Source organism: Oryzias latipes, chromosome 21, assembly GCF_053564925.1.
Source record: "Oryzias latipes strain Hd-rR chromosome 21, Olatipes_Hd-rR_3.1".
In the NCBI taxonomy this organism is placed as follows: Eukaryota; Metazoa; Chordata; class Actinopteri; order Beloniformes; family Adrianichthyidae; genus Oryzias; species Oryzias latipes.
The window spans coordinates 19,071,484-19,084,200 of record NC_136257.1 but is presented as its reverse complement, the minus strand read 5'-3'; the positions used below and the strand labels follow the sequence as shown (position 1 = coordinate 19,084,200).

The window sequence follows — 12,717 nt, the reverse complement described above, 5'->3', positions numbered from 1 at the left end:
CCACAGCACACGTCTTGTTTTACGTGGCCCCTGCTGAGAGCCCACAGATGGCTTCATCGTTGCCGCAGGACCGAGACTCTGCAAAGCTCATCTGGGAAAAGGCATAAGTGCCAGCGAGGAGCCACACCCCCTCCTCTCTGACCCCTCTGGCTCGCCCTCCTTCCTTCATGAGCTCCTGTTGGAAACTTCTCACCGTGCTCCTCAGAACTGCGTGCAACAGCTGAACTGGTGCAGTGTGCGCTGCCTTAAGTATCCAGGGGCCTATCAGAGTAATTAGGGAGGATTAACTGATGATCATCTTTTGACCATATGACCATACTTTTTTAAAGGTCAGCAGTAGTTCATTTGTTGCCAGCTGGCTGCTGGCCCATTCAGGTCTGATGCAACATATAGGTGTTGCTCTTCCAAAGCTAAAGGGTCCCCATCTAATTTTCATCAAATCAGATGAAACATCCATCACACATTCCACAGGAATATGTGCCCTGTTGTCAGAAATAATCAATTCGATCTATAATCTGGATGTTTTCGGAACACATGCAAAAGCTTTTTAGCTTATTTATTTAGCGTAGAGTGTCATCAAGATAGCTCTCTGTTCTCCTGTTACAGCCTTAATGAGCAGTGCTCCGCTGCTGCTCAGGTCGGATTCAGCAGCCAGAGCAACTATATCTTACTCCCATAACCCAGAAGTAACCATAGACTTTAACAGAGTCATCAAATTTGAAATAAAATGACATGAGCTATATTTAACACCTTACCCACCCTATGTTTGGATTTGTTTTCAGAGAAATGTGTATTTGACATTCCAAAAAAGCTTGAGGGATCAAAAGATTTCTTCAGTTTATTTTCAGTAACAATCCAAACCAACTGGTAAAGGTTTTGGTGGGTGTTTTACTCTTGTTGAAGTGCCCTGGCCCTGTTTCCACACCTAGTTGTGAAACTGTTCACTTCCACATTCATCTTAACTTACATGCTGGCTCTCGTGCTTGTAGAATGTAACCCTTGTGCTATCGTAGATGAACCTACCCTTGCATTGACGTCTTCTCCCTACCATGACAAAGGTGGATAAAGGTGAGGTTCACAAATCATTGAAAAAAAAATGTTCAGCACACTGTCTAGTGGGTCTAGATGACCCAACTCCCAATGGTAAAGTGCCTAGGATAGCACAAGGGTTAAATGAGGGTAACATGGAAAAGTTGAACTTGTATTTGGGTCATTGGCTTGTTCTGACAGGGATCCATTTCAACTAATCTAATCTAATATAATAAACTTTTTATTTTTGCATAAAAGGTGGTAACAGCTGGCATATATGCATCTCCTCTTTGTGTTTGTTTAACATAATTGCTGCTGTTTTCTGCTACAATATGCTATCATCTGCTTCTTCATCGTCTCCCTAATTTAGCGATCATGAAAGAAATCTGCCCCAGAATCTCATGAAAAAACATCTCCTTCTTGTTGACAGATGCCGAGCACAAGCTCACTTCACAACAGAAACACTAAAAATGGATTATGCTTTTGTTCCCAACACAAAAAGAGTGTGTCCAGAAACACATTTCAGATTCAGTTTTTAAAGCTTTGCTTTCCCTTCAGGGGTTGCCACAGTGTAATTTCACGGATTTACTCATTGGATAGTCCAGGTAAAAGATTTTTAGCTGTCACACTAAACTTAAAATATGAGTTTTCAGCCTGGACTTGGACCCCCTCTAATCAGGTTTTACTGTATTTTAAAAGCGTTCCCAGTGGTTTTTAATAACGATTGTGTCATTTTTAAGAAAAATTGAAAAAACTTTGTCATTTTCCAGGACATAGTTTCTGCAGGGTGGCAGTAGTTTATTAGAAATTTGCCTCTGAGTTGTGGGTGTGACCATTGACAGTTAGTAAGCCTCATTTCCCATCATCCATTTGTTTACACTCTCCTGCTAGCTTACAGCCCTTCGCATCCCCAAGCTAACATTAGCGGTGCAACAGTGGTGAGCAATATCAGAGCTGTCTAAACATGCAATTTGAGCCAGATGTCAGCTCAGAAGAGGAAATCTAGTTAATATAGCCATTTGCAATTGTATGCATCGGAATGGAATGAAGTGGAGCAGGGAGCTTGTATTTGTACGAAACAACTACAAGATGTTTCGCACGACATGTTTTCATCTGTTCCTGATTCACCATGATTTGAAGAGAAAATACTCAAATGCATTTTTAATCTTAATTTTTATTTGAATATGTTCTTTATCATGAGAAAAATGCCACAAGAACATGTTAAAAATACCCAAAACACAATTTTCACCGGAGTGGATCTTTAACATTGTCATGGTGGATTTCAAGTCAAACGCAGCATCACATGTTTCAGAGTTACCAGCTCCACTAGTGACATCTGCTTTACACAGAAGACTTCAACTCTCAAAAAAGTCAAATGTGTCAAAGTCTGATTATTTATTTTAGTAAACCAGCTAGAAACACATTCAAAAAATATATATATTTTTTTCAAACTAATTAAAATCTACTTTTCATTCAGGCAGTCTCTCAAAGTGATCGACCCCTGAATATTTTGGAAAGTGTTTGTTGATAAAATATCTCTCAACTGAGATTCTTCAAAAAATAATTGCAAGCCACATTCTGTAAGGCGTACCCTAAATGTTATTTCTGAAATGTAGAAGTCTGTCCAGTTCTCGTTGACACATACCTGACACAGCTCTGCATCCGTCTGTGTTAAGAGCACATGCATGTCACAAGGAGACAGGAGGTTTCCATAATCTGCCCTCCCTTAGCCTCCTTAGAGGAAGATCTATTCTTCATCACTGTCAACTCTCTGTCTCCTGGGAGACGATGCTTGGCTGCTTTAGAACTTAAGGCCACATTTTTTTTTGCTCCTCTCTAAACCGTTCCTCACAAACAAACATGGATGAGGAAGAACTTTGTAAACATATCTGGAGCGAACACCAAATTTGTTCTCTCTCTTAACTTCCAGTGGGAAGATTAATGTACACAGTCATGAATCAAACCATGGCTTCCCAAAGGTGGCTGTCAGTTTACGGGTAGGAATAGTGATTCCTTGTCCGTAAGTGAAAAAGCAAGTGAAGTGCAGACAGATAGGATAAATCACTGGCGAAGTGAAGACAGGTAACATTTAGCTTCTGGCCATCTGGCCCTTATCATGTCCCGGACTGGTTGGTTTTATTGCTTTTCATTGCTTTGCAAATGCCCAATAGGGGTTTTTGCAAACAGCCTGTCAATCTAGCCTAAAATAATAATCTGGTGTTTTTTTTAAAGGAGATAACAACATGATTTTAAACATAATTTCCTCATAAGACCAAGTGGTTTTCCAGAACAGACTTGTTTAAAAAAGTAGTGCAGTGGTTACTGGATGCTGTACCGATTGATGCACTGATTGATGGACAAACCACTAAATGATGAAAAGAACTCTGTTCATTTGGTTGAGATAGAAAATTTTCAAAAACATGCCACACTTTCTTTTTCTTTTTCAAAGCAGAACACATCCAATTTTTCTATTTCTATAAAAACCAGTCTAAATAAACAACAGCTGTGTATTATGGGCTTTCTTGAAATTAAAGAAGCTTTCTACTGACTTTGACAAATAAAATCATCAATAATAATCATTAGAAAGGAACAGGTATCTGGAGCATGTGTTAGTTTATACTAGCATCAGATCTGTTGATCTCCAGGCCTTGAGGGCTAACATCCTGCTGGTTTTTAGGCATCCCTTCCCTGTCTGCTGCTGATTTACCTGATTACCTGATGCCATCAGGGTAGGGTTAGTTCCACACCTGCTCTCAATTATTTTCTGCTGACAAAAAAGCAAAGATTTTCCACTATATTTTCTTTTTTGTCCATGTTTAGGTTGATTGAATTGTATTGGTTTCTTCTTCAACTAATACCAATGTTTCTGTTTCATTTTACCCTATGATTCCATACATACAAATGTAGATGTTCAAAATTAAGAAATAGGATCCTATATGTCTTTAAATTCTATTCAGGAGCTGTTATGTCACACATCAGTCATATATTTTTGTAAAGTTTTTATTTTTATTTTGATTTGAAATGGTTTATTTCAAGCAATCAAATAAGAATAATACACAACAACATTACAATCCTCAGTTATACATTCATACAATGACGAATCAAACTTAGGAAGTCACTGTATTAAAAGGACATTTTGATTCATACATCATATACTTTTTGAATTTTTTTGCCTGAAATGTGTCCGTTTTGCAGCAACATGGCTTTAAAACATTTCAATAATTTCTTGTTTTATTGTACTTTTGTGGTTTTCAAGGACTTACGTATACTTCAACCTAAAATTATTTGTTCTCTTAAAGATGATATGGACTTTTCCCCCACAATAGACAAATTGTGGAATTTTCAAAACATTTTAAACAAATAATGTTCTCTAATGTTGGTAAAACCATTAACACGTGGATTTTTAAAAATTAGCATTCAGTTCAATTTGGTTGGCCTCAATAAAATAATGTTTGTACTTAAAATTATAAGAATTTGTTTTATTTTAAGTCAAGCGCAACCAGCCATTTAGCACCATGTGTGTTTTACTTTATTTCTTGTTCTACCTTTGAAAAACCAACAACAAGCCAGTAAAACAATAATGAAAATTCATAGTTATATAATCTTTCATGCTTTGGAAAATTTTAGTTTACACTTGTAAATGATTATCAAGTTTTTATGTAATTATTTTGACTCTTCGCTATCTACCTTTATGAAAGAATTCCAGATGTGATGTGAATTTTTATGTATTATAAGTTTATTTTTATTTTTAAAATCTGAAACCTTATACTAAATGAATGAAGAGCACAAACGTAAAGATTTTTCCAAAAATGTATCAATTTAGGTAAATATTAACAGTTTTTGCCTCATTTTTGTCTTTATGTTGGAGTTTCTAATTTTAGAAGATTTGAAAATACAATATGAGATGATGAAGTATTGTTGCTTTTAGCATGGTTGGGATTTATGTTAAACTCTGACCTAACTTCTCGAAAATGTTTGCTTGAATTTATTTTTGGTTTGGCAACTTGAACTGTCATTACTCCTGATGGGTGTTGTTGTGGAGGAAGAGCTTCACCAGCGTGGAGCCATCTGTCAGCAGAAACACTTCTCCAGATGGTATAGTTTGCAGATGTTTTAGGATGCACCTGGCAAACTTCTCCCAACCCACATGTCACATTACTAAACAACACTCAGGCCTCACTGTAGGAAGTGTAAGAGGTTTTTTAAAGTTGGCAGCAATAATTCAATTGCTCCAAAACCCTAATAAACATGTATGTTTGTTCTCAATGAGTTTTCAGTACTGCAGGCTTAAAACAATTGCTTTATAAGAAAAAAAAAACAACCTTTTTGATCATTTCAAAACTAGAGAGTGAAACTGGCTTAATAAATAATTCACACGTCAATGTATGATGACACAGCATAAGCTACTTACTTCAAAAACTTGTAAAAGGCTCACATTTATATTCTATATTTTGCCACTAAATTATAAAGTACATTTTGCGAGAATTTTTTAAATCTTTATACTATAAGTGTTTTAGTCTATAAGGTTTGTCTGCACAGATTTTGAAGCTCCAACCATGTCCATGTCCATTTTTACACATTTTGCTTTTTTTTTTTTCGTCTTATACAGTCCATAGCAGGATCCGTTACTTTTACTGGCATTACTTGCACTAAAGTTGCACTAGAAGAGATGATATATTAGGGAAAATTAATAATTTGTTTATTTTTTTGTTCGACCATTAAAGAGCAGTAAGAACTGAAAGACACATTTACCCTATTTTTTTTTTTGGGTGCAAGTTTAAAGAACATTTGTGGCCACCTTCAATTACAGTCGTCCTTTGAACATCTACCCGATTCATGTGCAAAAAGAAGTTTAAAAAAATCATTACTGATGTCTAACAACCATTGAATTTCCTTCAGTACAACTTTCAAATCAGACCTCGAAACATCCACTCAGATTTGACTCTGTTCAATGCCCCAGATGCAATTATAAAATTTAGATTACCGTATTCAGTCAAAAATGCCAAACCTACTCATCAGGTTTTGGACAAATGGCTCTTACAGAGTTACAATTACTAGATGAATCAAGGTCTAACAGGTTTAACCCTTGTGTTATCTTAGATGACCCACCCCTACATTGACGTGTTATTCCTACGATGACAAAGGTGGATAAAGGTGGAAAGATTTAATGTAATCCATGGACACCAGTGAGGTTCACAAATCATTGAAGAAAAAAGGTTCAGCGCACTGTCTAGTGGGTCTAGATGACCCAACTCCCAATGTTAAAGTGCCTAGGATAGCACAAGGGTTACGATGCAAACATACCAGGATGCTGGTGCAGTATTCAGTTTCTACAGCTTTTGGATCCATTTTCACTATTTGCATGCATATTTTGATCAAATGCAAATGCTCTACCTTCTCCATTTTGGTTTTGGCAAAATCTCAGCCGTATTTCTAATTTTGACTGGGTTTATCTTTTTCCAGAGATTACGGCAGAGTTTGACATTTTCTAGAGATGACTTCAGCCCTCGTATGGAATCAAGCACATTGAACATCAGTTTTGTTGGCTGGTTCTTTTTCATCCCACATCTGAATAAAGTATCAAACAGGTGACAGATGACAACAAGTGCCTAAATTACAGCATTAATTTCCCATTGATTGATATTCCCTGAAATAATATTTGCTTTTCACAAGCGGTTTTATTTTTTTTGTTTTACCCTCTAATAAACATGTTATTACCTTGATTGTAAGGATTTTTTTTTATCTACAGAATAGCGCATAATGCTTGCTTTCAGTTTTATCTGGTTTATCCTATCTGACGACATGATTATGTCTCAAAATGGTAATTGATTAGTACAGGAAATTTTTATTTTAATCATTGAGTGCTTGAATGCCTAATTTCACTGACAGCACTTTAAAATGTAAACACATTGTGTGTTGGCAATTATAATTATTAACATGGATCTGAAGAATCTTTTTTCCCCAAAATTATACAAATTTTACACAACAGAAATGTAGTCCAGTAACGGGGTCTCCAGCTGCCTTGGACTTCTCCCTCATCCCCTAACATTCTTCTTCCCGTCCTCTCACTCTCACTTCCTCACCTGTCAGAGGTGGAATGTCGCTGGCGGATACAGTCCTCCAGAGTCTAACTCTTGACAGATGCAGCTATGCTCAGTCAAAACGTTTCCCAGTTCGTGTGACGAGCCGCAGACAGCGGCAGTTACTGCAAGACAGCAGCTGCTGGCTTCTAGAAAGTCAAATAGCTGCTGCAGGTCAGGGGGGAACAGAGAGATGCACCGAGGCTGGCAGAACATGAACTGAATCAGAATAGCTCATAATGCTTGCTTGCAGTTAATAATTTTGGTTGTTTTGTTTGTATTGCTTCATGAAAATACACATAACTTTGATTCAATACATTTTTAAACATTACAGCCACAATATCTCTAACTAATAGGTATTAAAGTCAAATGATGCTCCTGAGTTATTAATAAAACAAGTTATACCCTAGACCTACAGAGCTTTTGTATACCAATAAACAGTTGGGTTTTTGTAGTTGTAGATAAAAGGTTTATGCATAGATGCGAAGAAGCCACAACACAAGTTATAAAAAGCATAGATTATATATTTTTTACATCTATGCAATTACATCTCCTGGGATCATTAAAGGTGTAGATTAAATGCATTTTAAGACTTTGTAGTAACTTTCACTTCAAGAAAGGTTCTTGTCTTTACGTATCCCATCATTTTCCAAATTGTTCCACCCACAAACAGAAAAGTGTAACATCTACAACATCCACAGTCAATCCCATCCACCCCCAGAGAAAAATGCTCTGTGGATCCACTCCGCTTCGCTCTGTGGCTGATCTTTGTGGCGTTTTTCCAACTCTCAGCAGGAAAGGAAGTGGCTCTCATGGGCAGGGCTCAATTCGCCCTCTACTGGGCGGAAGTCAGGCTCAATGAGGCCATCATTCCAATAGGTCATGCTGTCAGATCGCACCACAGTTCACATCCTCTCATTAGACTGCAAAACTCCAAACATCCCCTCAGTGGAAAAAAGCAGAGTCAGGAGAATTGGGTTGCATTGATTGCACAGATGAGACATAGTGGTGAACCAGGCTTTGAGAGTTTTGAAGTGGTCTGGTGTGAATTCTGCATACAGCGCTGCACCTGCATACTCAGGACTTTGTCGGGTAACATTTTGTGTTGAAAAAGAAACAATGTTTTTTGTTGCAAAAAATGTGAAAAACAAGTTTGACCTGTTTCATTTAATAAAAATTAGAAAAGGATGTGATAGGCGAGTTTAAGGCCAAACACCTGTCTAGTTTTATTTAATTTTTTAACACGTTGGAGTTATGTTTCAGGCTTTGTAACTTATGGCTTTGTAAGTTGTACAAATAGTGACCTTATTCACCTTTAGCTTAGTGTTAAGCAGTTCTAAACATGATAAAGAAACAGAACTCGGCAAACAGGCTAGAGACTTTATTTGTTAAAACAAGTATATAGAGTTGCTGTACTACATTTTTTCTTGTAATATTGTGGTTTTTATACATTTCACCATCAGTGGCTTTGAAAGACCACTTCTAATGGAAAACATTGTGTACATATAAGTATATATAGACACATACATATCCATTTGTATACGTCTTATATACATGTGTATAATAATAATTAGCAAACTTATCAAAATCAGTTTTTACAACCTTTGTAGCAACCAACTTCACTTTATTGGTGTGCCATAGTGCAAACTGTGTGGTTTGTAAGACAGAGTTTTAAGCTTGCCCTTCACATGAGAACATCTCAACAACTGTTCCTCTGTCTTAAACACATCTTCATTTGTAGGCTCCATTCACGTTGCCTTCAGTTCAAGTCCTTCTGTCCAGTAAGGTGAGTTTACAACCAGAATAATTCAAGTGCGTCGGGAAGGTCAGGTTTTTCTGTTGGAAGTTGGACGTGCTTCTGGGTTGGGTGTGCTAACGTGTGTGCAACAACAATGACCTGTCAAACTTCATCCAGGAACAAGAAGGATCAACTCCTAAATTCAGGATACCAAGCAACACATTTAGACAACTTAAAAAAAGGAATAAAAAAAGTGAGTTTTAGAATTGCAACTGGAGTTTTATCATCAACTGACAAGGGAGGGAAATGTAATGTGAATTGTCTAAGACAAATAATATACTTTCCAATAGTCATTTTAAATAAATCATGGTTCATCCCTAAATTTTGTCTGATAATTCAACCTTTAACAAAATAAAAATCATAATAAACATAGTAAAGACTAAAAAAGTTCAATAGCATGTGTCTTGGTTATGACTATAGTGATGTGGAAGAGATGATGTACCAACATAGAGCAGCATGTTTATCTACATAAAGTGCAGAAAACAAAGCAAAAGGAAGATGGACAAGACTTTTGTGGATTATGTTTATCACCTCTGTCCATGTTTCCTGCAGAATAAATCATTTCTTTGTTCATATCCATGAAGCTTTTAACTTCCAGATCTATGATTTGACTGGATAAAGGAAAGAAAAACTGCACTGCAGGATATTTAGGCTGACTGCTGCCTCTACTGTGGTTCTAGTGCATCATGGTCTACAGGAAAAGCACTGGAATTGATGGATTGGTTGTAATAGTCTTAGGTTGAAGGTGTTCGACTGAATGCAGCTCCACTATCTTCTCCTTTCTCTTGAGAAGCTCTCTGTCCCACCTCAAGAGCAACCACAACGGTCCACCACCATGGAGGGGATCTTACCGTAGATGATTTGCTCTTTGCGGTTAAAGTAGAGCATGTTGATGGGCGACATCTTGGTGGGTGTGCAACAGGGACCTGCAGTGCCCCTGGGATTGGCCTTGTTCACCAGGTGGGTATGTGGGTACTTCTGCAAGTACATGTACTCACACTCCCCAGAACAATAGTTGGCCTTGTAGCGCTTTGGGGCAATAATCCAGTCCCAACCGAAGTCCTCAAAGTCCACCGTGAGTGGGTAGCGGCAGCAACGGGACTCTGGGGAGTTCTCATCGCAATCCAAGCCAGAGTCTCTCCTGGCACGCCTGGGGCCCTCTGAGATCTTCACCTCAATGAACGGTTGCTGCAACGACACAGCCTGAGTGAGCACTTGAAAACAGCTGGCTTGCGAGAAAGGTGTGATTGGCAGATTAACCTTTGGATGTTTTTAATCCAGCACTATTTGGCAGCTGTCCTGCAGGAAAAATGTTAACTGAGTTATAGTAAAACAAAATCATCTGATGGTTGGTTGCCCACAGCTGCCTACTTCTCCTGACAGCTCCAGAGCTTGTTGCCAGCATTTGAGCTGTGTGTTTGTCATTGATAGCAGCTGTGTGTGCGTGCGCGTGGGTGTGTGTGCGTGTGTGAGTGCAGGCAATTACTCTGATTTTCAAAGTCACATGGAATACTTTAAGGAATTTGGAACTTTTATGTAATGAAATGATCACATCTAAGGTTAACATGGGCAGGCACTTGTCCAAATGCAGGTGTGCGCCTACGTGGAGCATGATTAACAGCTTTCATGAGTCTCTTATATCTTGACTCCTTTTTCCCAGCAGTGAAATGCTGGAATTTTTAACCCCCTTCTGCTTCTGCAAAGCTTCTGTGCACATTTAAACACCCCTAGGAGTAAAAATAGTCTAGCCACTAGAACAACATAATAACAATGACTTGTAGGACACTATAGTACCTGGATAGCTGTATTGAGCTGATGTATTGGCTTATAAAACTGTGAAAAATAAGCACTTTCTTTAATTTGATTGAGATTAAATTATGTTTTCATATATAGAGCCAGAAATGTTGCTTGTAATAACCCAATGAAGGTGCTGAGAGTAAAAAACAAAAGGGTTTTTAGGCTCACCAGTCCTTGCTCTCCTGGTTCTGCTGAGGTGACGGCTAAGTCATTTCCTCTGGAATCGAAGGCGTTGATTTCGATGCCCCAGTTGGTTTCGGGCTGCCGAACCCACACAGCCAATACTTGTTTCACATCTATACTCTGCCAAGAGCTGAGCCCGGCTCTCACGTCGATCTTCAAGGAGCGGATACGCACGATGTGCCTGTTTCCGTCCGTCACCGGCATCAAGCGAGAGATCTGCAGGAAGACGGTGGTCGCCTCGTCCGCCGGGCGCAGATGCACCCACAGCTGCGCCCGCACTATGCGGCTGGCGTAAAACTTTTGAGCAAAGGAGAAAAGGCAACACTTTGGCTCTCCATCCACCTGAACGTCGGAGTCAGCTGCGTGGGGAGTTGGAGATAAAAAAAGAATTATGACCCACAGAAAGTTAATGGAAGTTATTGCTGATGTCACATCTTACATTCAGAAAATTGTGTAGTTAGTTCAAAATGACTCAATACTAAAACACACAGACTGTCAGAATAACACAAATTCATTTTTAATGGATTTCATATCACAATGACTCAGTTTAGAGCTTTGAGGATCGTGCGTAAAAACGGTTGCGCGCGCGTTTTGTGGAATAAAAACGCAAAGAAATCATAAACTTACGTTCTGTTGCCATCAACATAATTGTCTCCGTAGATGCATGCTCGTCGTCCTCCTCCGCGACAGCGTCCATGCTGTCGTCTGCCAGCACGTCGTACTGGTCGAGAAGTTGCTGCAGCGGCGGCGCTTTGGGCAGGAGTTGGTTCACCGTGTCACGGCTGATGTTGGGGGCTTCTCTCATGCGCAGCTTACTCAGTATCTGCGACTTGATTGCGTTTAACCGCATGGTTTTGATGTGCTGCCGAACTTCGCATGTTGCGCACTGCTCCGCGTCTGCGGCGCTGGTGGCGGACGGCTGCTGCTGCGTCTCCTGGTCACCCAGGACGACTGGACCCAAAGCAGTCAACAAGCTGAGATAAAACAGGAGCCGTGGCAGATCCATTGTCTCTGAGGTGTGACGTTTGTTCTGCTTGTTTGTTTGACTTTTTTTTTTAAAGAAGAAAACGAAGATCCTTTGTGGAAGAGTGGATCTGATCCGCAAGTAACCGTGCTTGGATAAATGAGCCACTCTGATAGAGATCATACTTTATCAGCGCGCACCTTTTTATACTCCAGCTCTTTTGTGTCGTCAAAATCAATGATTGGCTGGACAGCCGACAATGAATTTTAACCATCTGGCAGGGAAAAAAGTTTTTCGCTGTCAAAGCGTGGAGACACATGTGCTGAGCGAGCGCGCAAATGGATGAACTCACCTTCTGGCACTGATCGCATATTGATCAGTCAGTCCTTTATGATTCAAAATATGACGCTTTTAAATAACAGAAAAAATGTATTACGTTTTAGTTCTTTTTAATCCCCACCTCAACTCCCCATCAAGTGCCTCTGGGCTCTAAATCGAAAAATACACACACTGCAGTTTAAAGTCATTTATGGTTGAGATTAGGTTCCTTTTTCGAAAAATAAATAATTTTCTTGTATTAGTGTTTCCATTTTTATCTGTAGGGATTTTTAAATAAAATCCCCCCGCCCTTCTAATGTTATAGGAAGACTTTAACAAGCAAACATTGCTGATCCCTTAAAGATCACGAGAAAACAGCGCCATCGTGTGGACCAAGATGTAGCATGCAGGATTCAATGTCATCAGCATTACCTTATCTAATTAGTGGCTTTAGGTTAATTTAATCAGTAAAGTAGGGAAAAATGAAACAAGATGAATTTTGAATTGATGAATTGTTTGTTAAATAAATAAAGACCCTGACAGTTAGT

At 38.9% G+C, this 12,717-nt stretch overlaps 1 protein-coding gene across 1 annotated transcript; it reads right to left on the bottom strand.

The window, feature by feature from the left end:
- Positions 1-9,678: 9,678 nt before the first annotated feature.
- On the bottom strand, positions 9,679-11,936 carry mstnb (myostatin b). Its single transcript, NM_001201499.1, has 3 exons — positions 11,515-11,936; positions 10,873-11,246; positions 9,679-10,095 (listed from the first exon to the last, which is right to left on the bottom strand). The coding sequence occupies exons 1-3, from the start codon at positions 11,891-11,893 to the stop codon at positions 9,715-9,717; spliced, it is 1,134 nt and encodes a 377-aa protein (NP_001188428.1). The 5' UTR covers positions 11,894-11,936; the 3' UTR covers positions 9,679-9,714.
- Between the last annotated feature and the right edge of the window lie 781 nt (positions 11,937-12,717).

Coding starts and splice junctions, on each gene's coding strand:
- mstnb (NM_001201499.1), bottom strand. CDS start 11,893: ATGGATCTGCCACGGCTCCTGTTTTATCTCAGCTTGTTGACTGCTTTG. Junction 11,247..11,514: donor TATGTTGATGGCAACAGAAC/GTAAGTTTATGA, acceptor CTCCCCACGCAG/CTGACTCCGACGTTCAGGTG. Junction 10,096..10,872: donor AACCAGGAGAGCAAGGACTG/GTGAGCCTAAAA, acceptor GTGTCGTTGCAG/CAACCGTTCATTGAGGTGAA.